We start from the raw sequence: 26722 nt of genomic DNA, 5'->3' as shown, positions 1-26722 counted from the left end.
TCCGAAACGAGCCAAGAGTTCAGCAGAGGTCATTCTGCAGCAGAATCGGGACCGAGATTCGACGCAGTGAAGTTGCAGGGGTCAAAGGGCACCAGTATAACCAATGAACGAACAGAGGCCCGCGATACGCGAAATACGATCCCGTCGTTTTATGGTGCATAAATATGCATTAAGCGCGTCTGGTCCATGTTGCTGCGTCCAATTTTTTCTCCTCCCCCCTCCCCTCCCCCGCGCCACTCACCAGAATTATTTGCAGCCAAAATGCCGCGCGATTGTTTCACTTGCCGATATTCCTGATTTAAATCGACAATGAAATCAGATAAATTCGCATGGCGAGCTATCGATTCGACGATCGCCGCCCCGTTGCATTCTAATTACGCTGCATTGTTGTCCTCGTCCGCCCTTTCGAGGGAGCGAATTTTGAATTCCGGTCCCTTGGAATCGCGACAAGCCGCAGCGTGCCGCTCCTCTTTTTGCCATTCAAAATGTGAAATACGTCGGACGTTAAATTACGCGACCGGATTTTTCGGCCAGCTCTGAACAAACTTTAATTCGTTAATGCATTTACCCTGATGCTTTTTCCACCACTTCTCCTTGGATATATGTGTCGTTTAATGGATATTCTGGCTTGTTAAATGGCAGAATTATTGTACCTGCGTACAGAAAGGGAGCTCTGAGACGTATTTCCACTTGTTCTACTTGGGTAGAGTTTGCAAGCTTTTATTTAATTTGGAATTTAATGCTAGGGCAAATAGAATTTGTTAGGTGTGCGACTTGAATTTTGTGTTTGAAGAGCTTTGCCATGCAGATAACTAGTTCTCTTAATTTACTTTGTGAGTTGAGATTATTTAAGAAACCTGATTCATATTCAATGCAAGGAGATGGTTATTTTTTGTTATATCCTACTTCCTTTTACATGTAAATTTCTCTAAGACGTACGCAAACTGCAGGTATATTTTAGTGGCAAGAATCTGCACGCCCTAAGGAGTTCACAAATAAAAAGAATCCTTCACTTAGAGCAGTTTGTTGTCCATCCAAAACGAAATATCTCACAGTACAGTAACTATGTACAAGAGAAATAAATGCTTCGTAGTAAAAATAAATACCTTACAATATCTATAGTCGAAATTGTAATCCACGGCAAAAAATACAATGCTCCAGAAGTCCCAAATACAACGTACAATATTCACAACATAAAATGAAGCAAATTTGAAGGCTACTGGGACGTTGTGCCCACCAATAATTCCTACGAAAGACATTCTAAAGGATGCATCTCCAGATCAGAACAGAATGATAAGACATCCTGAAGAAAGCAGGGCAGAAATCCGCAACGAGGAAAGTTGTCGCCCACGGGAGGAGCCAAGATGGATGAAACTTTTTTCGAGCCTCAGGGATTCGGCACGAAAACTGGAAGGTAACGAGCCAATTGCCAAGGGACGTTCCCCTAGTTGCCGCGATTTCGAAACCACGAAACCAGGTTCCCCAGATCCTCAGATCCACAAATAGTAAACCCTCGAACAAAAGCAAAGAATCGTGTACAGAAAATGGAGAAATTGTAGAACTTCTAAGTACCTCACGATAACTAATTCAAAATTAATGTGAGCGAAAAATTGTGAATAAGTAACTAATTTATGTACCTTTTCTTTATTTTAATTCATAAAAGATGAAGTTAACGATTATAGTACAGAAGAGTAGTGAAAAGTAAAAGTGAAACTCGAACCATGCCTTAACGCTTCGTGGGCACAATTCTGATCTTTTTATAAGCTCCTTCTGAATTTTTATTTTTCACAATTAATCCTCTGAACATTTGATTCAAATAGAGATGGTATATTAAAATAGAGGCTTCGATATGTATCCCAGAATTTTGTTACATTTTTTGAAAACTTGCAATAGTAAAAAAATAGTAGAGAAAATGGACCCAGTATGCCCGCGAAAATCAAATGTACCCACAGATTAATAACACTCTAAGAAAATTCCCAAAAATAGTGGCCAAAATAATGCCTTACTTTCAAATTCGATTTTAAACTGATTACTCAAGGTTCCACTGTATTCCTACACGAGGAAATTCGAAGCTGAGAGAAACTTCTGCTAGAAAGAAGGATCGAAACTCGCAGAAGTGCGGCTAGGAAATGAATTCTTCGCCAAGCCAGCGTTCCATCTTCGAAGTATCGTGGGACGTGCCCATTTTTCGCCCAGTGACAGGGATTAAACCATTAACAGCGACGGCGGTGGAGGGGTGTGAGGAATACGAGACGTGGTTTCCTCGCGACCTGTTAATTCGAGGACGAAAACCAGGAACCCTGGATGGAGTTCCTCGGTTCCTGGCTTTCTTGCTCGTCCCTTGCTGCCCAGCCACCCAGGATCCTTTTATTTTTCGCCAGCCGGAGTAATTACTCGTCCTCGAGCGTGTTCGTGCGACGAGAAATTGGAGCGACGCTTGACGCGACGATTTAGATTCGCGAATCGCGGCTGGGAGTAATTATCTGTCACGAACAGTGGTTAAAGTTGGCCGAAGAAAACTACCGCCTATGTTGCGCCTACGATTATGGGGACAAGTGACCTGGAAGTTAACGATGGAGAGAGAAGGAAGAGAGAATAGAGAACTGCGGAGGAGTAGCGCTTTCTCGTTATAAGCTCGTTAGGTTTAGCATGTCTTGAAATTAATTGGAGCAAAAGTGGTTTGCTTTTACGTAGTGGGACTCGCAGCTTTTGGAAGAACGGAATGCTTACAATTAGTACACAATTTTTGAGCATTTATATCTCTAAATATTCAAATTCTCAATTTTAAAATATCTAAATTTTTAGATTTCATAGTTTGAAATTTCTTACTAGCATTCAATATTTCTATCATATCCTGATATTCAATTCCCCAAGTCTTTAAATATTTTAATTTTTAATTTTCCTGTTTCTATACTTCACATTTTCAACCCCTGAAATCTTAAAATATTTGAAGTCTAGACTTTCGTATTTTGAAATACCTATAAAAATCTTCTAATCTACAAGCTTGTAATCTAAAAGATTTAAACTAAGACAAATAGAGTTCTACCCTCATAAATAATGTAAGTACCTCTCCTTTAAACTTCATTACACTGAGGAACACTGAGAACATTCCACAGTGTTCACTCAAAGAACGTTCACAATTGCTTAGTGACCAATTACAATATCTTATCTTGACATAGATACAACTTCTGAGGCTCACACATTTATCAGTTAACACCTATACATGCATACGTTCACTTAAACACTTGATGCCATTTGCTCGCCACATTTTCAGCAAACGCTGTGGTCAATACAAAGCGACCTAGATGTACAAAATAAATTTATTAAAAGATATATTCACCAAGTAATTTTTTACCACAACTTTATTTCTCTCCATGCGAAGAATTTCGTGCCGAAAATGAAAAAGGGGGAAGTGAAAAGCGAATGGTCGAAAAAAGGAATAAAACACGAGAAATTCATGGAACGAGTGTACACTAGGACAGCAACTAGGCATGAAGGCACGTTTCGTCGAGGAAAATTCGTGGCTAACGAGAGAGCCGTCGGGACGAGCGCTTATTAGGGCCGATTCGCTTTAGACTTTCACGAAATTTCAATGCTCTGGAAATGCCTCAATATACATACCACCCCTGCTGTCCAAGATCAGACATTTAACGACGCGACTTGCTTGTGGTGCGCTTCAATTCTGTACGAAAATTGCACTCTGACCTGAATCCTCCCCCGCGCACTTGCTCTCTCCCCTTTTCTTCCCCCTTTTGGTCGCGTGCCGCGCGAACTCTGCGATTAGTCGCGATATAAATCGACCCACTTGCGATCTTTCGCCAGCTGGAAACCCGACGAAAGAGACTTAATAACAGGTTGTTGCACACGATCATCTATCTCGGCCAATTTTCCAGGGATCCGTAGATCCTTGGATAGTGTCCACGAGGTTGTATTACGAAATCCAAAAAAGAACAAGATTTTAATTTGAGGGCGCAAAGTGAAGGAAAATAAAGTATAATGTGTATATTAATTTTACTAAAATGATGGACGTTAAGTGATTATGGATATGATGTATATACGTGAAAGTAACGAGAAAGTGCATTGTTCAATTAACGTATTTGAATATGATTGTACTATTCAGAGATATTTGAATGAAATTCAGTTCAAAAATTCTAGAGAAATATGCACTATTTTAAAGGAGGAATTAAGAAATAATTTCACTGCGAGATTCGAGAATATCTACTAAATCGGCTCGTGTAATATGAAAGTACCTAGGAAGAGGAGATTTCATTTCAGGATTCGGAATTCAGAGAAAATCTTTAAAATTGTTAAAATCTAAAAATTAAAAAATTTGAAGATTTGCAAATTTAATGACGAACTAATATGATAAGTTGTAGACAAATTACATGTATCAGATATGTATTGTGGAAGTAATACAAGAATACAAAAATTAGTAGAACCATGGAACATGCTTCTCAATCAGCTAAAGAGATTTCGTCCCCTGATTAGCCTGTTCATTAAAAGCAAAGTAATTTGAACATTTAGCTACTCTACTCAGACGTCAGTGAGGACAAATACAAACATTCAAGCTTCCAATTAGAATCAAATCTGACCCTAGTTAATTAGTTAATTAAGCCCTAGATGGTCCTTCAGGGAATTTAGACAACTTTCGTGCAACCCTCGTCTCACCCTGTTCACAATATACATAGTTCCAAATTCTCTGCAGTTCTCTTTTTCTTCGTAGCATATAATAATAATCTGACACTTCCATAGGAGACATTCGTATCACAATTTTCTCAGACTTCTGTGCCGCAGAAAATGTTCACGTCAGAGTTTCAAAAGATAGAACCGGGACATTCAAGAAGCTTCCTGGCAGCATTCGCGCTGCTGGAAACCATGCAAGAAAGTTGAACTGAAGATTCTTATCTACGACGCAGTTTTATCGCGCTCGTTCTTAACGCGTGACTCAACGAAGAGCAAAGCTTCGCACGTCGTCGTTTCAGTTTGCTCTTCATTCCCACTGCGCTGAATTACAGCGATATACCAATCCTGAATCGCTAGAGTAGAACGACGTTCGAAATCCTGCTCTGCCCAAAGGTATCAATCTCCTTTCATCGCTCATCGCAAAAACTAAAAAGAAAAATAAAGAAGAATAAGCTGCCAGCAACAGAGCACTGTGGTCATTGCACAGAAAATTGCGAAATAAATTAAGATTGATAACAACAAATTGAGATCATTAACCCCTCACAATTTTTCCTCAACTGCTAGTATTTCAGTTGGTCTTTAAGTACATAAACGAGTATTAAGATAAGGGATCCCTCTATTTCCTCTTCTATGTTAAATCTAGATTCTAGAACCTTTCTCAATAATGTTCCTCTTCTTACGTGACCCCCATTTCTTTTACTATTTTAATTTAACGAAACATGTAGGAAAGTTATTAATATCCGCGTTCCTGATTGCTTCAAATTGTATTAAAAGTCTGTCATAAGATTTTAATTAGAAGTGCAATGAAACTCTAGTTACGAGGCGAGTATGTTCCTGGTTCTCTTAATGCTCGGTACATACGCGGTGCCTGGCCATTTGCAAAGTAGAAATTTCCTAGATTGGGTTGCTTTAATATTCCCCGTGAATCGAGCAATGATCATGAGAAAGAACCGTTAATTAATTTCCACCGACGAAGGTATCACCCTTATTACGAAAATTCCTCGCGTGATTTCGTCGCGCAGCAGACAGCAGGCTGATTTAAGACTGGTTTCGAGCGAGCAACGCGGCCAAATAAGGCGCTGCGCGATCTTAAGCGGCGAACAACAGTCGCGCGATCGCCGTCCCACGAGCTACCCAATGCGCAGGAATTAATTACCAAGAATTCCGATGGAATGGGATCGGAGGGAAATCGAATGGAGGAAAATCGTCAAGTAAATTGTATTCCCTTTAAGTCTGCATACCCTTGTGGCTATTCTACACATTATCTCCGATGAATAAAATTATGTAATAAAAATATATGGCGAAGAAATTGAAACTCTGAGAACATACAAATATAGGACTATACAGACAGTGAGGGTCAAAATTTAAAAGTGGTATAACATGGAGAAGGAATTTATGATAATGAAGAGCTACGTATGTACAGGTTTCTTAATTTGCTGTTATTCAATTTTCGCTAGTATTATTGAGGCTATTTTAATATTATTAATTTGTGCAGTCTGTTTTATAGAGTTCTATATTAGAAAATATTTTTTGGTGAATTCTTCATTTAATAGAGTGTCTACTGTTAGCTGTAAGTACGTTGAACTGTATTATAATTTTTCAAGTGATAAATAGGAAGAAGGTGGAAATGACAGTGGACTGTAGCTCTCCCCAAAGTTTGGCTCTTAAAAACGTTATAACTGCCTGCAGGAGCGGCGCAAAGAACACGGTTGACACTGAAAGGCCATAGAAAGCGGGAACTGCAGAATGTGGTCTTAGGAGGCGCGTTTTAAAGGGAACCGCGAATAAAAATGAGAAGCGTTAGAAGTTCTAAGGGTAAAAAACGATGCTCCTCTCCAGAGACAGAATGCTTTCCGCGCAATTAAAGAAAGTGCAGCTTTTTGCTGGGCCGCGGGGAACCCGGGTGAAAAAGTTTGTTAACCTCCTTCCAAATGCCATCGTTGATCAAAAGTGACCTGGAAAGAGCTCCTTCCATTAATCTCGTTTAATTTTCATTGCTATCGCCCGTCCGGGGTGACCCAGAAAGGGTGTCCTTCTAACTTCGTTCGCTTCTGCCGTGTAGCAAAACCGAGCCGAAGGAAACTTCCTTGGCCTTGTTTGGATCTTTTCACCACGCCTGGCGCGTGTAAAATTAATCGTGAAACGCCACTATGATTGTGAATACGAACGAGGAGGATGAAGGGAGATTCTTCGCGTGTGAGCCTAAATTAAAAATGTGAAATAGGGGCTCTGCGTGGAGGACTTCAGTTTTAAAGAAATTCAATTTAAGGCTAGGCTGTGTACGTTGAAAGTAGATGAGAAGAGTACCATGAGATGAAGAGAAGGTTTCTCAAGTTTTCTTAAGAAATATATTTCTATACATATAATTATTAGTCGTTCGTGTGTATGATGTTAGATAATGTTTTATTTATATTTGTGAGATGTATTCTGCTGATAACAGTATCTATATCTACATGTAGCGTGTTTGTATGTCTCCCGATTCAATGAACCTCAATATAAACAGAATCTCGCTCGTGTGTTGATAAACATTGGCGACATTATGGTTTGGCTTTGGTTGTGATTGTACCTTGAATTTTCATTCTAGTGTCGAATGAATGGCTCATATAGGTAGGATACGAAAACATTGTGAATCTTCTGAATGAATTTCGGAGCAATTGAAGAGTCCAAACACGAGCAACTTTAAGTCAATTCTCTGATCTATGGAACAATGTTTTATTTGTCGATGGCTACTTTATGTCTACACCTAGATACTGTTAATTTTTATCTTTCCTTTTCGAATTTACACATCAACGTATCTGCGCAAGTTGTATATCAAATCAAGATAAAAAGAATAATATTTAAGCTCCTCATATTTAATTATGTTATGCATTTGAAAATATAGAAAATATTTATTTGAAAGAGAAATAATCATCAAAATATTCCACTTCGTGTAGAAAATTCAGTGGTATCTAGTACAAAATATTAAAAACGAAAGAAAAATATCGTATTTCGAAAATAATATCACCATAAAATAGATCGTTGAATAAGTATTTAATTATTACATCCAGTAAATTAATTTTACTTTCATCAGTCATAGATACCTGCTTCTACACACAAAACCGCCTTCCTCCGCACCCCACATATCCATAACGTTCCGTCTTCCAGATTACCAATCTTTTTTCTTCTTTTGTTAAAAAGAAACTCGCTCGATTCCCCCCAGATACTTTGAGAAAGGCCACAGAAAAGGGTCGCGGTCGAAAACGCGCTAATTCTTTGCAACCCGACGCCGTTTCCACATCAAACGGTCCAAATTAATCCAGGCGGAGGGGAAAAAAGAAAGAGAGAGAGGGCAGATCCTTTGAAACGCGTCTAACTCTCCTTTTACGCGCTCCACAAAAATCCCCTTTCGTTCGTCGTGCGCAACCTTTTCATAGACTTCAACTTCTGCCACAGCGACGGATCGTGCTCGAAGTGAATAGAGAAGAGAGAGAGCTCGGGAACGCGATGTCGCGCCGCGAGGGCCCCTGCTGCATCGCTATCGTGATTCCAATAATCGACGACCGTTTAACGATGCAACGACCAGCGACGGCAAGTCATCGGTCGCATACAAAGTTCCCGTGATGATCGCCGACGCTGGAGGTCGACGCTGGTTTTACCATAAAAAGGGCTCTGCACTGTGAAATACTGTGACTCACATTTGTTCGTATGCATGTATTTAAACCTGGTCAATACTTGTCACGTTCGTTTTAATGCAACCGTGGCTTCTATTTCTTTTATGAATTCTCTTAAAGGTAAATTTGGAATTGGAAATTTTTCATTTTTATAGATACCCATCGATATTACTTGCTTCTTCTAGATTTCCAATTTCAAATTTATGCTCCCAAGGAGCATACTGAATATTTTAGATATTTGAGCGGTTGATAGTTTGAAGATTGAGTATCCTGAATACTTGAAATTTTGAATATGTGGGATTTCGAAGACAGATTTTTGAACTTTTTTATATTTGAATCTTTGCAAATTTCAAAGTTTGAATGTTTCAATATTTGAAACTGTGGAAGCCTGAAAGTTTGAATATTTCAATATCTAAACAGTTGAAAGTCTGCAATTGTGAGAAGCTCATTACTGGCATTCATAATGAAGAGCTATCTTGAAAATGAAGATAATTGCCGTGGTTTGCAAGTGTCACCTTGTAAAAATATAGAATGCTAAAAAATAAAGAATAATGAGAAATAATCCATAAAAGAGTGATGAGAATGGTAACGACATTATAATGAAAAATACTGCAATTTTCTAAAGAAGAATGTATTTTAGATACCATTATATTCTCGTCTCTTTACACCAAGTGCTGCACGAGTGATTTCAAGTTTATCTGCGTTGTATTAGTACGTTCTGTATTACGTAGGTGGCTGGTGGTCCGTGACTCTACAGGAAGTGAAACTTTCATGAGCAAATGCATTTTAAAATTCAAAGTTGGCGCAACATAGCAGGCAGTCAAGCTGGAATTATGAAGAATTTAGCACGAGTACTATCCTTCTAAACTGAATATTGTAGTTTAATATTTTCATGAGTTTCTAAAATTCTATAAAGAACTTCAAGTTTTACCATAACGCATAATTTATTAATCTTGCTTTCAATGTTCCAGATAATACTTTGTTCTTATATATAATATCAAATAACACAAAATCTAGATGTAGAAAAAATATAAAACTCGATTTTTATTCAAAGAGTTCAACATCAACACACATCATTTCCAACTCTTTTCAAAATGAGATACCTACATTGTACCTCTATGAAATAAGGCAAAAATACAACCACAAAATTTTAAAATTCAACTCGAAACTTAATTCATATAGAAGAAGAATAAAACAGAGGAATTTAAAATTGCATCTTTTTTGAGAAAATCTCGCCTACAACCAAATAATATGAAACACACTCCGAAATGATAAACTTCCGTTCCTCCACAAAAGACCTGAATTACTTAAATGCCCTCGTCATTACCCACAAATTTCACGAACACCATAACCACCCCACAAGCCGACCACATATCCACTCCGAAACTCCTCCCAACCACAATCCCTCTGAGAGCGAAAATAAAGACATTCACGGTGGCATTGTGTATGCAATCGCTGCTCCAATTTCGTATTAATAGAATACAGAACGGATTACCGCGGAACTCGTGCGTTCCTCGACTTAATAGAATACCGTAGAAACAGTAAATCGTGTCGTTTGTTTACAGTCTCGGTCAATGCTCGAGCGTGGTTTATTTCGGGCCAGTCTAGCGTAAGACGTCGCAGCGGGGCTCTGGCTGCTTGGAATTTAGAATGGAACACATTCGACCGCCGTAGTAGCTCTCCCCTCTGCCATTGACGTAATGTCATTCAAAATTCCAAGTAGTCCTCGCGTTTACGGGGATCGCTGTCTATGTGGCTTCGATTCAGCCAACCTCTCGGGAACCTCGAATCCCCGCGCCGCCCATTCTTCGAATCGTTTGTATTCTAATTTCTAAGCAAAGGTCCTCCCACTCTCGATGCAACGAACGAAAATCGATGCCACTGTTACCCGTGCACGTTTGTCCCTTCTTTTTGTTTCTCTGCCAGCCAGGGGTTCAAAACAGCGTGTAAATCGTTCCATTATAGCTACATATCCACCGTGAAAATTTCATCGCGCGAAATCAACGGGGGACGAGAGGAGGCGCATTTTTCAATTAGCTACAAACGCGGAAAATTCACCGCCAGTGTTTTAATTAAAGAATCAGTATCAACTCCGACGGGACGGTCTGTTGAAATTGCAATTACAGTTGCACGACGCGACGCTCAGAATTATAGGTTGTGAAGTGAAATAATTTCTGCCAGTTTTTTTTCTGTTCTTTTTTTTTTTTTTTTTTTTTTTTTTTTTTGTTTATCCCAGAGAATTAGGGAATTATATTCGACGCGAAGTTCGAACGATTCGATTGGAAATTTTCGAGGGTGCTTTCGCGATGGACTCGATCCCATCGCTGGAGGTGGTGAACGACGTGCCATGGCTCGACTCGTTCAGCGTCGAAATGGCACCGATTCACCGCGACGAATATTTAACGACGGACGTTAATGGCCTTTCACGACGACTCGCTCGAGCGTGGGTCAAGTTGGGATAGCTCGCCTTCACTGGGCTGCTGTGTTTAGTGAAAATAGACACGTGGAATATTTTTTTGCAGGGGCATTGAGTAATTAATTGCGTGTTTTCATTGACTTTGGAAGATCGAATTTTCGAAAGTACTTTTCAAGCTGCATTAAGGTGAACATTCCAATAATTGATCATGTCCCGACAGAGAAATACTAACGTTAATTTTATTCAATTTTAGGCTTAAATTCTAATATATTCGATATACTTAATTCAAACTAGCGTCATAAAATGGTATCCTCAGTTTCTGTGATCTCATAATTAAAGCATCAGGACGTACAATTTTATGTAATTTATTTTCTGGGACACTTGATATCTTAAACGCTTAGGTATTGAGTCATTTACCTTAATGCTTTCATCTAAAAACGTTGGTACTTTGGGTTATTAAATAGAAGGAACAGTTCTTACTCCAAAAGTCGATATTATCTCATTTCCTCGGAAAGCTTAACGTCTGAGTTATATTATTACAGCAAAAGAGCGATATGAATGTACCCACATTAATTGCTAATCACGCCTTAATAGCAGCGTTAACATTTATGCGTATCCGTGTCCTTTCAAATCTCGCATATTAAGGAGCAGAGCGTCACAGGCTGGCGGCAAAAGAGAGAACGTGGAATTAATTTCGAGCGATCACAGAACACTCGGTTCCTCGGGAAAGTCGAGGAATTAAGGCCGCCAGCTACAATTAATTACGGAAGTGCAAATAATTAACGAAACGAGTACGGCAATTTAATGTCAGAAGCATTAATCTGGAGGGCTTCTCGGGCTCGATTAACTTCCAGCTACGGAGCAATAATGTATTCAATTTAGACGATGGTAATGTATCGAACAATGCGTCTGAGCGATGAGCCTGGACGAGATTAGAATTAAACGATGGGCTGATTTCTTTTCGTGAAGGTTCTTTGTTCCTGAATCCACCTACGAGTTTTCTCTCGCGACAATTAATGTGCATTGGGATCCCTAACGAGTTCAAGGCTTATCGATTCCTACAGGAAACTTGACACTTATTGTAAGATTATTTCTGAGATATTATAACGTGTACTATGTGGTACAAATCATATTTGTTAAATATTATTCATTTCAAATTTAACACAAATTAATAAGTATGTAGGTATTTATTCGTTGAATGTAATTTGACTAAACTAGGTACTTACAGATGTCTGAATTTATAGGATATTTAAATGTGCACAAAGAAAAAACATCTGGACGACTGCATTCTTCGTTGCAAGTACTGTAGATATATATAATTAAAGCTTCCAAACGTAGTAATAGGTAAGTATATGTATAGCAGAAATTATTGATCGATGTTTACGTGGGTTCTCGACACAATCAGAATCACAGTTGTTAACTTCTCGAGAACCGATATCGAGTCGTGTCATGAATAGATGGGATTGTTTGATATCTTACGTTTCTTGTTTCGAAAGAGCAGAAATGTGTATACTGAATAGACAACGCAGAAAGTAATTGAAGATGCAAAAAATATATAGAAAATTTGTATTATCATCGAGTAAGCTATGTGACTCCATTTGATGAACCTTTACGTGACAAAATAATAACCTATCTCTCCTCCTCTTCAATTAAAAATTAATTAAATTTTAAAAAATGATTCACTTTATTCTTTTTTAATTCGTTTATGATCGTGTGTAAGTGACTCATAATAAACTGAAAAAAGAGAAACTTATATTAGGTGCACCTAGGTCCAAGTGCGAAGGGATTAATGGACTAGAAAAGAAAAAAGGAACCCCTCGAGCGAATTTTCTTAAAAATATAAACCAGCTTAGCAAAAGCGCATGACCTGCACAATTTTCGCTCGCTACAATCTCGAAACTCGTTACCGCCACCGAGCTCGTACAATCTAGAGGAGACCTCTTCTAATGTCAACTAATGCGTCAGCAACTCTCGTTTATCCTATCGCAGGTAAAACTGATAAAAATAACGATAGCAGTTTCCAAACATAACGAACCTATCCCCTCGCTCTTTTATAGCGGAAAGGCACAATAAACCCAAACAAGCTTCTCCAATATCAAAATAATCCGATCCCCCCGGAAGTAACAGAAATCAGCCCATTTCGTGAGTTCGCCGCTCCCAATCGAAAATTTCGCAACAAACACGTTCGAGTCGCGTGGGATAATGTGTTTGTCCAGGTGTACCACGGTCCAGCTGCTCTTGCACAGAGAAGGGAAATGCAAAGGGACGAAATCGAAGAGAGCGAAATGGCCTCCCGGGTAGTCATAAATCGCTTAAACCGCGTTTACATCGAGTCGCATTTTCCAATTGCACGATCCTTAATTTACCCTAAGCGAAAGCAGCACGCCTTCTCTCGCTCGCTCCTTCTGACAACAGTTAAACCCCTGGGTTTTAGCGGACGATGAAATATACCTCTGGGTAATAATCTCGCGCTGTCTTCGCGCGGAAAATGCATTCCCTCCAACGCTAAGCCGAGAGAAGGGGCAACTTATAAATATTCCTATCGTATCGCCACTCGTTTCTTACGTAACGCGTAAACAAAGGAAGTCACGATTTTTGCTGCAAGCTTTGTATATACCTAGCTTTCTTGGATGTATATGTAATATGTATATACAAGCCTCAGAAATTGTAACGCTGATAGGGGATTTGAAAGCAGAGGTCAAATATGGTGGAGATTCTCTGGCGGAAATTTTGCAGAGAAATAAGATTGATGAGAGGGAAGGCTCTCGGTTAGAGGCTTCATATCTCAACCAAAATAAATTCATTACTTCTCATATTATAGTAATCCAGATTTCGTAGGCATGGCTCACTTTTATCTGGGCTAATTTCAAAGGTATGAGTTCCTTGAAGGCTTATAAGTGAGTAATATTTGTTTTTTTCTAATTAAAAACAGAACCTTAGAATGTTTAAGGAAATTACACGAATTTTTCCAGATTTTTATTCAGACTCTTACTCATTGAAAAACGCCTCGAAGATAAAAACACAAGGGTTAATACACAAACTAACCAAGAAATAATAAATAGGTAATATTCGTTTGGTTCTTCGTGCCATAGAGAAGCTGCAGAAATTTCTACAATAATAAATATATCGTATTTCTTTCTATCTTCGATGTTTTGTTCGTTCTATGTAATTGGATACTTGATCAATTCTTCCACCGCAGGATCCTCCAATTTCATTAAACGCTACATTCCCAATACAGTAAATACAATATTGCAGAAGCGAAAGAGTAGTAATTCTACAGCAACGAATAAATTGAAAATACGAGACAAAGCATTTTGATTTCAAGGTTCATTTTCGAGAAAATTGAGTTCGAAATTCAACCAGATACGAGTGCACTACCTACGCTGTAGGTCCTACAGTATATACACGTACTTGCATGCGTACAGTTTTAATCGCTTGAGGGGTACTCGTGGGTAAAGGGGAACACTTGTAGTCAAATCGTAACTTTGCTTACTTTATACGTGTAAACTAAAAGTGTTCCCTTTGCTTCTTCAAAGCCCCTCAAGTAAATTGAAGTAAGATTGCATGAAATATTATTTTAAGTAGTGCGGTGTTTTCTTTTACTGCTACCTCGTCTTCGAACTATGTTTCTTCTTTTTCACCTTATTTCAACAAGTAATTTAAAAAATATTCAGTTTGTTAAAGAGAGTCACTAGATGATCGAATAGTTTCCTAAATACATTTGAAACCTACTGCAAATCATGTTTAGCAAGACCTATCCCCAAGTGAAACTGCACTTCTGAGTACACAGGTACTGAACTAAAATTTGGAGTAAATTTTCTCAAACTTCAAGTTAATTAAAACTTTGTCCAAATGTATTAGGAGTAGGAAACAGTTCTGCACTTCTGATTTTAAAATTTATAACACTGAAAATAAGATATCTTCCCGCTTTCTAGGAGCCTATAACCCAGCATTGAAAGGAAATTACTAACTATAACAAAGAATACTTCATTTTTTTTAATATAAAAATTAAATTTCCTTCAAAAAAGATGAGAAAACTCCACACCTAATTTTTTCTTTATTTAACACCCAAGTGTATTTGCAATCAATCTGCTTTCAACAGATTCCAAGCAAATGTGCCGTAAGTACAGTCTTTTGAACAAAAATAGCACTGTTTATGCTGCTCTGTCTGCTATAAAATCCACACCCAGCAATTCCAACATTCTCAGCCTCCTATTCCACACAAAATCTCAACTCTGCCTCAACTCCACTCCAAGCAACACCCCACAAAACCGCAGAAGTCTACCTTTCGAACCCCGGCGCAAAAACAAAATCCTAAAGGGCCCCCCAACCTCGCGAAACTCGAGGAGCACGCTACCCGAGTAACCCAAAACAACCGAGCAACCTAATCGAAGGTTCGCGTCTCGAATCTCCCGAAAATAATGGACGTTCCTCAGCCAGGTCGCCGCGCGCTCCATGACCGAGGATCCACTCCGCTGTGGAAGAAAAACGTGCAGCAACGCTCGGCCGCCGCAGAGGGATGCGTTTCGTCGGGTCAGTTTTTAGCAGGCAGAAGCGTCACCGAACCCTCGGGTCGACTGTTTGGCGGGCCAGGGGTGGGCATCGCCGTGCAAACGTTGCCATGTGGCTTTCGCAGAGGGTTTAACGAGCCACGGTGCCTCGACTACCCCCCGAGGCAACTCCCCTGGCCGTCAGCCCTGTTTCCAGCAGGCAACAAAACGTGAGTCATGCGGTGAATTTCGCAGCCGTGAACGTCGGGGCAGAAAGGAACGAGGTCATTGTGTCCTCTCGCCTTTGAGGCGAGTTCTTCAGGGACTGCTGCCACCGTCTCACCCCCGACCCCTCTCTCCCCCGCAGTCGACCGCGACCGATTTCTGCGTACCTTCGTGGAATACCGACGCGACAGGATAATACGGGCAAGGACAATGGCGAGGACGAGGGCTTTTAAGGGTTTCTTGCCTCGCCAGCCTCACCGCCGCGGAATCCCACAATGCTCTAATTACGACGCCCCGATTCATCGATCAAGCCGTTGCGCGGCCACGCTCGGACTCGTTTCGTTGTTTAATAATGCACGCCACTTGAAGCGACTCGAGAGGGGGGAATTATTCATCGTGCTCTCTGCCAGGGAACCCCGCCTCGAAATGCGACTCGGATTCAGACGGGGGACAATTTCGAGGCTTGACCTGGGAAGTTTGCAAACTTGTCCCTTTGTCGGGGGAGGGCTTTGAAGGCTCGCCTTTGTGCGAGAAAAGATTCGATGGAGGCTAACGCCGCTGGAGGATGGATAAGGATTTGCTAATTTCCAGGGGGGGAGGCGCAATGTTTCCTTTGGTGAACGATCGCGGATTGGAAGGGGTGAGGGGATCGTGGTGTTTAAGAGCTGTTGTTTTGGTATTGATTTGCGCGAGTGGGGGCTTGTTTTGCTGTTAACTCTTTCAGGTGGAGAGGAATAACAGATTTATTTAGAGAAGTGCTCAGCGTTTATAGTTATGACTTTTGCAAGAAATTGGTATTACGGGGGATATTTATGGTAGTTTTTAATACCTCAGCGAGAGAGATTGCTGATTGTCAAACTCGGATACATTCGAATAAGTACGCCGATTTTTAGAGGTCTCAGAATTTTAAACACTCAAGTTTTCTAACCAAATTTTCAACCTTCTTAGTTTATAATTCCCAAACTTCTTAATTAGTCGAGCAGAATCATCTTCCTCCTCGCAAGTAAATTGTCTTTAGATTCTAAAATAAAAGTGGTAATACGCAAATTAAATCTACGTGCCTGGAAGAGTGAGAAGCGGAACTGATAGAAAACGACGGAGTAAGTAAACAGTAGGAATCCAAAAAAGAGAGGTGAGTGAACTCATATCGAGGAAATATTGCGTTCAACTCTGGAACTGTCGCGTTCTCGAGATAAAAAACTCTTGGATGCTCCAGATCACTAAATTTCAACCGAACGACCGTCGTTCGGAAAACGGAATGGCCCATACACAAGCTACTCGTCCGTTTCGACAATTTTCGACCATCGATAGATACTACATCCACGAGTATTTTGTTTCCGTTACTCGCCAACTCTTCGGTACGGACGCGCAAACAATTTGAGAAGGTTCTTCCTTTTCTCCTTTTTTTTTTGCAAAGTGAAAAAGAATCCGCTTGGTGCAATTAGCGAAGGCGTCAAGCTCGATGCTAAGCTATAATTTCGTGTTACAAGCGAGCAATGCTCGTGAAAATAAACGTTTCGTTTAGCCTTCGGCGAAGGCGCGTATTTTCGCCTCGCCAAGAACGCATAAAGGTGGAGCACGATTTCAGACTAGATATTTTCTCCTTGTCGAAAAATTGACCTATATTTATTTTATATATGAGACTGGGAATTAGAATTCAAAATGTAGAGATATATGTATGAAAGAAGGAATTTGAACTATGAGGAAAATATATTTTAAATTCGATATATACAAATATGTAAGGTAGAGGATTCGGAATGTGTCGATATGTGACAGAAAATTTGAGATGAAAATCTAGAGTGTGATCTGTAAAACCAGTCGAAGAAATTAAGGGTTTGTGGTACCATCAGTGAGTGGTTTTAAAAAATACTTGTATACCTTTTGTTTGATCTCAATTTGAAACGAATTTAATACTACTGAAAGATACCTCTTGCATGAAAAATAATTATAATTATATCAGTCCTGTGATTGCTTTGATAACTGTTGTTTATGATACATTTAACATTTGAATGAACCATCAAAACAATCTTCTGATAATATCTCTATTTAAAATATGACCATGAAATGACACTCTAAGCTCTGAGTAAACGTGAAACAGTTCTACGCGAACCAGAAATTTTGCAAAGTGAAAATGGAACACGTAGTCTCACTTTTCCCCGAAAATTGAAACAAAGCTCGCGAGTTTTATTTTCAGCAATTCTCTCTAAATTAAATTTGTAAATCTAGGCGACTATGCATTTTAATGGCCTGTGTACTACGTAACTTTAAACTGTTCGACTCTTTTCGGATCAGTTTTCATATGATACAGAATTCGAGACACAGAGAATTCGGAAGCATCCCTCTGTGAGGTTCGATATCTGCTCGTGACAACCTTAGTCCGATCGTCAATGGCAGTGACACGAATCATCTTGCACACCGAAGGCTACTTCTGTTTTCAGCGAAATAAGTCCAAATAGGAAAACACGAACACCTATGCTCTATCTAATCAAATGCAACCGCGAAGAATTGGAGTGAAAATACACCTCTAATTTAATATTACTTCGATATAAGCTCACAGTTACAGATACTGAGTATTCCTTGAATTACTCTCGTTCTCTTCGGTAACTCCAAAACAAGCTATCGAGAGAAAAATTGGTTTCAAGAAACTAATCTCCTTAGTTGTACAAGGCTTCCTCGATATAAACTCGACACTGTAGTCTATCTACATATCTTGAAATTATTTAGAGTAGATGAATTTTAATTACTTTGAAATCAGTTATACTTCTGCTAAGACTACCTTGAAGAGGTGCAGAATCGTACTGTATAGCACTCGCTATAAACTCGCTTCTGATATTGAATCGTGAGTGTTCAGAGAAGAGAAACTATTTACTGAAGTCAATTTAAATATTGATAACTCATTTCTACCTTCCGAGGGTTAGCACTTCCAAGAACTAACAATGACGAGTTCATAACGAAGAAGTTTACTATCTCTGCACGACCTCGCAATCACGTTCCTCACTACGAACGTTTCACTGAAATATGATCCTACATTGAAGAAACACTATACGAGTATTACCAACAACTTTCGAGTTTATATCGAGATTACTCCACACCGAAACCCTCCAGAAACCCCCATACCCCAAGCAACCACATTCCCAGTACCAAATCGACAGCGAATTCTCAGAACCGTATAATTCCCCTCGATTCAACGCGTCACGCAATTACAGCAGGTAAAACTGCTTCGCAATGTTTCGGTTCTTCCGAGAACTCGTTCATACCTAACAATCGAAGCCAGGAGCTCAGAACCGTACGTACAATCGCCCCCGCGTTGCCAGTCACGCCAGCGAATCGAGTAAACAATATCCATGGAATCGACGACGAGGCGTAAACAAGAGACCAAACTTAGCCACCGTGCTGGCTCTGTTTGGAGTACGGACGCGCCGTGTACTCAGAGACACGCACAGGAACGCGATGCAATTACGCACGACTCCCTTCGAGCCGTGGGCCTTCTCCGCCAGCAATTCCATTCCCTTCGAAAGATGCGCCGCGAGCAAGGGACGATCGAGCGTGGTCGCACGCGTTCGTGGCTCCATTCGAACGCGCGTTCGAAGTCGCTTTTCGGACGCGCGTTCGCCGCCTCTCCGTAAACGGGGTCCCGTGTCCCTGTCTCGCGATGGTGAAACGAGGGGGTACGTATAAGGATCGGCGTGCAGGGCGATCGAGCGATCGGCTGTCCCTGTGACAGGAGAGAGACGGGACACGGCGACAGAACGAAAATCACACTCACCTCGGTAGCGGCGTTGCATCCCGCGAGAACGACTGCCGTGCTGATCAGAATCCAGTATATCCTCGGTTGCATCTTTCCTGTGTTATTCCGCTGGGCTCGGTCGAGAGCCCCGTTCGCCGATCACCGCGTCGACCCCGGGATACTCGAAACGGTGGAACGTACGCGTACGTGCCAGGCAGCAGCAACCAAACCACCAAAAAAAATCCACCGGAGCAACAACGCGACACACACCACACTGATCGATGAACCGCGAGACACTGAGGGCGCGTCGATCGGCCGCTCTCCGTCGCTCCGTCCCGCCGCCATTTTGGACCGCGATGCGCGCGCAGCCTGGCGGCCGTCGAACGAGTAGACACGTTTCGATTCTCGCAAGCGAGATTTCGAATCGAGATCGATGCTCGAGGATTCGCCGCGCGCCGTTCATTCGCGGCACTTTTTCTAAGGGAATGGGGAAACTTTTCCTGGGGCGGAAGAACTTTTCAAATTCGTGTTTGGTTGTTGGAAATGAGATACGGAGGAGGTGGATGTGATTGAGAGATGGAGTTCTTGAGGGAGGATTGACTTGGATGGAGTTCCTTCTTGGATGAGATTTTGGACTTTTGGATACTCACGGCTATGGTGAGGATAAGTTAGAGTATTTTGGATTAGTTTTGAGTATCTATTGGGATCTATGGGAAGGTATTGTTTAATTAGTCGAGTTTCTTGGGAATTGATGTGTTACTTGCGTATGGAATTTGGGGTATTTGTATTTGTGGAATTTTTGGATATTTTTACTGATTTTGATCGATTAATGGAGAATTATAGACATTGTCGGCCATATTGGCGTATCAGGTAGAAGGTAGAGTACTCAAGAATAGAATATTAAGAATTTTGCTTACTTCTAAACGTACTTACTTTATTTTACACTAATTCAATATCACTTTACTTATAATAAACTATCGTCAGTAACATAATAAATAACGAAAATGATTTCTGTTTAGTGATTATTAAGATCCTGAAGGATATAAATATGGGAAAAGGACCATCTATACAGAGCCAGAAGAGGACGACGAAGTGGTGAGTCCTTTTTCACGCAAAATTGCTTAACGCTGCTTTATGTATACTAAATCAACCAAATCGAGTAAGAAAACGATAATTCGATCCGAAAATGAGATATAAAAATTACTGAATATTTATTAGACAAATGTCTTGCACCTTAAAAATAAAGTTTCTTTAATTTGTTTGTGGACTTCTATGAGGCGTGAAAATGTAGCTTTAAAAATCATAGACGTATAATTGTTGACATTTGGTAATCATAAAATCGTTTCTGTTGTCAAAAATGAACGTATAAAATACTAAATTATAATCACAAGGAATTATCAATATCATTTTTTATCACTGGCCGACAGATCTTTCTCGAGACCCTTCAAAAATCGAAGGTTCTCGTTTATTGTACGATTGTATTCCTCGATTTTGTTGCGCATTGTTGTAACTTCGTCTTGCATGTTTTTCACCTCGTCCTGCATTTTCTGCTTCAGCATTTCTAGCAACTCTTTATCCTGAGAATTACATAAGTAAATTCTTCGTCTTCTTTATAAAATTATATTATCATTTGAAATTGTTACCTGTTTATAAATATATTCTACTTCAAAGGCGACTTCATCGTTCGACGCTTTATTTTTACTAGAATCACTGTATTTGTTCTTAAGATACCTGGAACTATAAAGAAGATAGTATTGCTAGTAATTATTAGAAAAAAAACATTAACATAACCACGAAAAGAAACGATTGTAATTACTTATGTATTCTCAAAACGGTACTCACCACGTAGCTTCACTTGATAAACTTCGTAAAAGATATCGAAACATTATGTTTTTTACGTGTCAAAGTCATTAATTTTACGAAAAATATTGCACGATAATTATGACAGAAATTTTGTAATTTTCTGTCGGGAACAGTAAAACATTTGAATGTAAATTATATAAATTAATCGATAATCGATGTTTGTTACAGTGTTTCACGCGAAACGTTTAAATAATCTTACAAGAAAGTAAATATCTCTGTTTTATTTAATACGTATGAAAACAATGTATTTTATTCTATCATATAACATTTTGTAGTTAAAAAAAAGAATACAGACATGATGATCTACCATTACTATCTGCAGTGCACAATGCTTAAATTGTTACGAAGGGCAACCTCACGCTTAATAGAAATTAGGAATATCGCAGCAAGAGAACTGGCTCATTCTTGATTCATATCAGATATTCTCTTTTTGTGGCGGTTTATGGCCTCTTGATGACGTTTGATTTGTTCTTCATGAAAAGAAATTTCATCGTGGAGATCCTCTTTCAGTTTCGAAAGTTGTTCTTTTTGCTAAAACAAAAATTTTCCTTAAAAATTGTTCCAAACATTAACGAAGAAATAAGTTCACTTTAAAGGATATTGTAAGAAGTCATTTCAAGTCAATGAAACTAACCAAATTATAGAAATACTGATCTTCATGCGCAGCTTCCATTTTACCAAAGGATCCTCCAGCTTCACGAATGGAACCACCACCACCACCTCCTTTTCCTGCTCCAGACCCACGTTCACCAACCATTCTTATTTGGCTGTAACAACCAAGTGTTTCTTTCAATTAGTACCTGCTAATCTATTGCGCTGGCAAAAGAATTGTTGCACGGTGGCAGCAGTTAAAAATACTCAGCATCCATTTATATCATACATGGTTAAAATAGCTAAGCACTCTAGTGCAAAATATTCTAAGCTTAAGCTACACTCCTACGATTAGATCAGATATCCAATATAACATTAACGTGTTAATACGTTTTTACAATACTATGAGACCCATGGCTATTACATAATTTTAGTGCACATACGTGAAATTCAATTAGGAGTCGTTCACTTATTTCAATTTTTTAGAATTAATTCTAGTTTTTCGATAATCGTTTGTTCCGTTCGATAAAGTGCAAAAAAATAAGAAAACTGAAATTCAGCGTAGATAGCCTTTTACTGTACGTCGTGCAAGTGCAAGAAAAGCCGGGGTCGACTTGAACGACGCAGATAAGTACTATATAATGAACATGTACATGTATAGATATACAATTTAATATCAACTTTGCAATAGATACTGCTTCGTACCTCAACGTGGCCATGTTTCGTGAAAAGTTAGCAACAACTCGTTGCATTTTTGGGGACGATAGAATTTCAAAGTACAGCAGCTAAGAGCAAGTAATACTGGATTCCAATAGAAAGCATACACTACTTAATGCTTATAGAAAGGGAGAGATCGCAGAGGTCTCTCCAGCAGGAGTTTCGCGAGCTGACCGTCCTGGCGCTATTTTGGCGCCAATATTAATTTGATTCTCATCACAAACTCAGGAAAAATTATTTTTTCATAAATCAGTAAGTAATTAGAAGGTTAACATATTTGCATTGTCAGTCGAGGTTTGCCTATACCAAAGACTCCTTATCAGAAACTGAAGATATTAAATAGTTTTGAAGCTCTTTCCTTTATCAGTCGCATAATAGACATCTATTAATAAATAAGCTGATTAAAACAAAAAAGCCAGCATAACCCATAGGTATTGAAATTTCAATGCTTTAAGTTCTTTACATGAAAATGACTAACTATATGTATACATCTAATATTTACAATTGTATCTTTCTTATTCAATAGAAATATAAATCTTCCCCCGTTAATTGTAAATTTTAATAAAAGGAAGATAATATAACCTATAGTATTCGGCTGCTTGACTCTCGATCAGCTGCCTTTTAATCTCTGAAGTCTTCAGTTCATTGACAGCAGCCTTCTTCTGCAATTCTGCTCGTTCCAGCTCGATACTCAGCGTCCTCAGCTTCAAATCGTGTTCTCTTTGAGCTGCTTCGAGCATCCACATCGCCCTTTGAATGCTTTCTTCTCGATCACCCATTTGATCGCCCATTCCTTTTGCGGTGGACAATGATGCCTCTTCTATTAAAAAACACACGAAGTTAATATCCTTCTCAGAGAATATTCCTTAAAACTTATTCATCTTCATTTAACTATATTAAATTTCGTTTCATAACTTCAACGTATCAAATAGCTCGTGAACAATTAACCCCCAAACCTAAAATTTCGCTCAAAATAGTTGTTGACCCAGGTGGTAATTAATTAGCGTCAATTTAATATTTTTCTAGGAACTGACAATATTAATAAATCAGAGGAATGTCGGGAATTTTCTTCATAACTTTTTGCAACTTATTTACTGCTTGCTCAAGCTGACTAAGACGTTCTAGTCAATTTTCAAAATACACAGACGTCTAGAACGACTTGATATATGTATTTGTGTTCGAGCTTTCCTCGAGCAAATTTAAGAATACCATTGTCAAATTGGCGAACCGTATCGTCTACTGTGTGCGGCTTTTGTTCGAAGATATCTATTTGCTCGTCCCTGGACAGTCGTGGCCGTTTCTTTTGCGCCGGATCCGATTTCCCCGCGAAAAGTTCGCTCTGGCTCGCTTCCTCTTCCGTGCTGTAGTCGTCGCTGCCCGCCTCGACTTTAATCTCGTTCATGGGTATTTCCGGCGTGGACGACGTCAGTTTATCCAGAATCGCTTGCAGACTCGCCGAATTTTCCAGATTTTCCTGACCGTTCTCCTCCGAACGCTCGCCATCCCCGTCGTTCTTTCTTGCCTTCTCGATCAATCTCCATACCTCGATCGAGAGATTCGACGGCTGAAACTTGACCGCCTCTTCAGGACCCAACGTCCTCACCTACCATATAATTTTTGTACATGTTACTTCGAAAACGGGATAGTGAAAAATGTTTCGTTGCTGTTTTTGGACACGCTACACACTGTAGCAAATTTGTTTCATATTATAGCAAAATAGATTTAAAACAAGGTAAAAACTTCGACATACACTATGGATTTGCTATAGTATGTAACGTGATTTCACGTGATGTGACAGTAATGTACCCATACCCTAAATTTGATAAGGTTCTTTTTATTCGTATCGTGTAATCGAGTGAGTTCATGGAGTTTCAGTGGGTTGAAATTGAAACACGTGTATTGTTAAACGAGGGTAGTTAGGTAGGGATGCTTCATAAATAATTAACGTCCTGGCAATGTACCGATCGTGAGGCGAAGTTTAGGTCTAGGCGCAAGTTTTAATCGTGAGTGGCAGTCTAGTCTATTCGTTTTTCTTTGCACTTCACTGCAGTAATGTTTGCTTAGGCAAATGAAATGAAAAAGCAAATGAAAAAAGAAAAGATCTTGTTTGAGAAAAATAGGATTACAAAAAACAAGTATAGGACAATAAGAGTTAAAAAGTGGGAAGGTTCAATGCTTCATTTGTTATTGGATCTTCATACTAGTGATACCAATAGATTACTTGTGTTTTCCTGATGAGAACGATACTAAATTCGACATTTAATTTGTACTAAAATGTTCGAATATTTAACATAATTTCTATATTTCTTTTTTACAAACTACAAACCTAAGATTAAGTACAGTATAAAACATGTCTTGTAGTATCTGTTATTATTATTCGAAAATCATCGTGGTCATTTAAGTTGAGAAAATGCCACGAAAAATTTGTTAATTCAAGTAAGAGTACCTTGGCAGATATTATGCAATTAATCATCATAATTAAATCCCCCTTTGAAATGCAAAAAAAAGAATAGAAACTTTTTTTATACTATAATAAAATATTTTGGTTATCTCTACAGTATCTTCAACTTTTTAGCCAAACAAAAATTAAAACAATATATAGTCTGACTTTAAGGATATACTAAACTATAGCTGAACTCTAATTAAACTTCAAGTCATTAAAATTCCTCCAAAAACCATGTCGATTGAATTTCACAGCCCCTAAAATTTATATCGATTCAGACATCCCCTCCGCCAACCCAGGTCATACAAGCAAATATCCTCATTTCGAATGTTTCCATCATCAGAAAACAAAACGTAATTCGATTACCTTCTCAGCAAAGCTGTACATCTCCATCCTAGCCTGTGCCTTCATCCTCCTCCACTGCTCCCTTATTCTGGTGATATCTCTGTCAGTGGAGAACCGACCCCGAAACGCGCAGTAGATCTCTTGCCAAGCGAGGTTCTTCATGGCGGAAGCCGCTGCGTCGATCTTCTTGTTCTCGATCGCATTAGCGTGTGCCTTGATTAACGCGAACAAAGCTTTTTTCTCCTCAGCCACCCAATTCTGCGTCCTTTCCCTTTTCTTTAATAATACTGGCGTCGTGTTCGAAGACATTCTGTCTCCTGTATTTACCTCTTCGAATGTGGATCCTCGAATCGAAGTGATCAAGATACTCGAAAAACTCCTACGTATTTTTTTGGATTAATTCAGATTTAACTGCGTGTTCGTAGCACGAAGGCGTGTCGCTCGCTCGTCACAGCGGTCGGTTGATGTTTCTGGCGGCTCTGTTTGCTCGTTTAATCGGTGATTTAAAACAGTCACTTGTTTTAATCTGCCTCGTACACGCGATCGAGAAATCTGAATACTGAACCCCTGAACATCAGGGGTTAATCGAGGGTTAAGGAATACTGTCCATTGTGTCACTGTTTTTATTAAGTCCTTCTATTCTATTCTTTGAATATTATTGACGTTGGAACTGTATAATCGGTTTAGTTCCAAAGTTCAATCGATTCTGTCTTCTTGAGCGCTGGAAGACTTCTGTCGTGCAGTTGTTCCCTCTTGCGGCGCTAGGGGTGTTCCTTTAATTTCAGCTGTGCGATTGGTTTGTGTCTTGGACCTTGACACTTGGGCCCGAATTTTCGAGAATCTCCCAATGGTAAGGGCTGTAAGTGGCTTTTATGCTCTTATTGTTTCACAACCGCGACCCGCGTGACAAGAATCGGTACGAATCATTCTTGCTCCTACCCTCGACGAGCCACAATGGTGACCAGATACACTAGTGCACATTTAAATCCCAACAAAGACGTAGATCCACATTGTGGAATTTTCGTATAACAGATTGAGATTTTATTCTGAGGAAAGACTCGAATTTCAATAGATTTTACTCATATAATTTGAGTTACACTGATCGTCAAGAGGAGTCATAGAGATGGGTCATTGGAATTTAGATGTAACAAGTGTTTGAGAATTTACTTAAATGTGGACTATTGTATTAGGATAACCGAATAATTATCCCTATAAGGTATCCTGATTTCTGGCCACGACTCGTCTTCCAGGACGGAAGAAACACCGTGAAACAAAAGATTCGTGAAAGATCCGACGACTCACGCGTCTCTACGCGACGTTTAGTTAAACCAGTACTAAGGAACGACTAAATGGCGGCCATTTTGGCACGGTACTAGCTAGACGCTCGATACTAACAAATCCTCGATTCCCAGCTGGGGTGAGAGGGTTTCTGGGCGGGAGAAAGACAGAGCAACCGTGAAGGGGTGAGAAAAGGTGGGAAAGCGAGAGAGAGGGATGTTCAACGTTCCGCGCAACGCAAACATTGTTTCATTTCGCGCTCCGTTCTGGAATCATATTGCGCCGATTCCAATA

The 26722-nt window shown here is 39.6% G+C and overlaps 4 protein-coding genes across 6 annotated transcripts in view; all 4 read right to left on the bottom strand.

The window, feature by feature from the left end:
* Sdc (Syndecan) overlaps positions 1-19458 on the bottom strand; it is a 148968-nt gene extending 129510 nt beyond the window's left edge. For both annotated transcript variants that reach the window (XM_076384308.1, XM_076384309.1), the window contains exon 1: positions 19231-19458. In XM_076384308.1, the coding sequence (XP_076240423.1) occupies positions 19231-19302 (72 nt within the window). In that variant the 5' untranslated portion in view covers positions 19303-19458. The remainder of the gene's footprint in view (positions 1-19230) is intronic.
* Positions 19459-20108: 650 nt separating this feature from the next.
* LOC143183123 (uncharacterized) lies at positions 20109-21155 on the bottom strand. The gene is made up of 3 exons (XM_076384561.1): positions 21034-21155; positions 20835-20928; positions 20109-20768 (listed from the first exon to the last, which is right to left on the bottom strand). Exons 1-3 carry the CDS (start codon positions 21075-21077, stop codon positions 20595-20597), a joined length of 312 nt encoding a protein of 103 aa, XP_076240676.1. The 5' UTR covers positions 21078-21155; the 3' UTR covers positions 20109-20594.
* A 105-nt stretch (positions 21156-21260) lies between these two features.
* On the bottom strand, positions 21261-22508 carry LOC143183122 (ATPase inhibitor mai-2, mitochondrial-like). Of its 2 annotated transcripts, none has more exons than XM_076384559.1 (3): positions 22351-22508; positions 21689-21821; positions 21261-21585 (listed from the first exon to the last, which is right to left on the bottom strand). In XM_076384559.1, the coding sequence occupies exons 1-3, from the start codon at positions 22395-22397 to the stop codon at positions 21454-21456; spliced, it is 312 nt and encodes a 103-aa protein (XP_076240674.1). In that variant the 5' UTR covers positions 22398-22508; the 3' UTR covers positions 21261-21453. The 2 variants fall into 2 exon arrangements, with proteins under 2 accessions (XP_076240674.1, XP_076240675.1); XM_076384560.1 differs by lacking the exon at positions 22351-22508 and adding an exon at positions 22089-22228.
* On the bottom strand, positions 22417-25813 carry LOC143183351 (uncharacterized). Its single transcript, XM_076384876.1, has 7 exons — positions 25172-25813; positions 23572-23965; positions 22945-23182; positions 22826-22853; positions 22690-22744; positions 22503-22585; positions 22417-22446 (listed from the first exon to the last, which is right to left on the bottom strand). Exons 1-7 carry the CDS (start codon positions 25457-25459, stop codon positions 22417-22419), a joined length of 1116 nt encoding a protein of 371 aa, XP_076240991.1. The 5' UTR covers positions 25460-25813.
* Positions 25814-26722: the final 909 nt, after the last annotated feature.

Source organism: Calliopsis andreniformis, chromosome 9 (genome assembly GCF_051401765.1).
Source record: "Calliopsis andreniformis isolate RMS-2024a chromosome 9, iyCalAndr_principal, whole genome shotgun sequence".
NCBI classification, from domain to species: domain Eukaryota; kingdom Metazoa; phylum Arthropoda; class Insecta; order Hymenoptera; family Andrenidae; genus Calliopsis; species Calliopsis andreniformis.
Note: the sequence above shows the minus strand (reverse complement) of the source record. Positions and strands in the feature narration are given on the sequence as shown.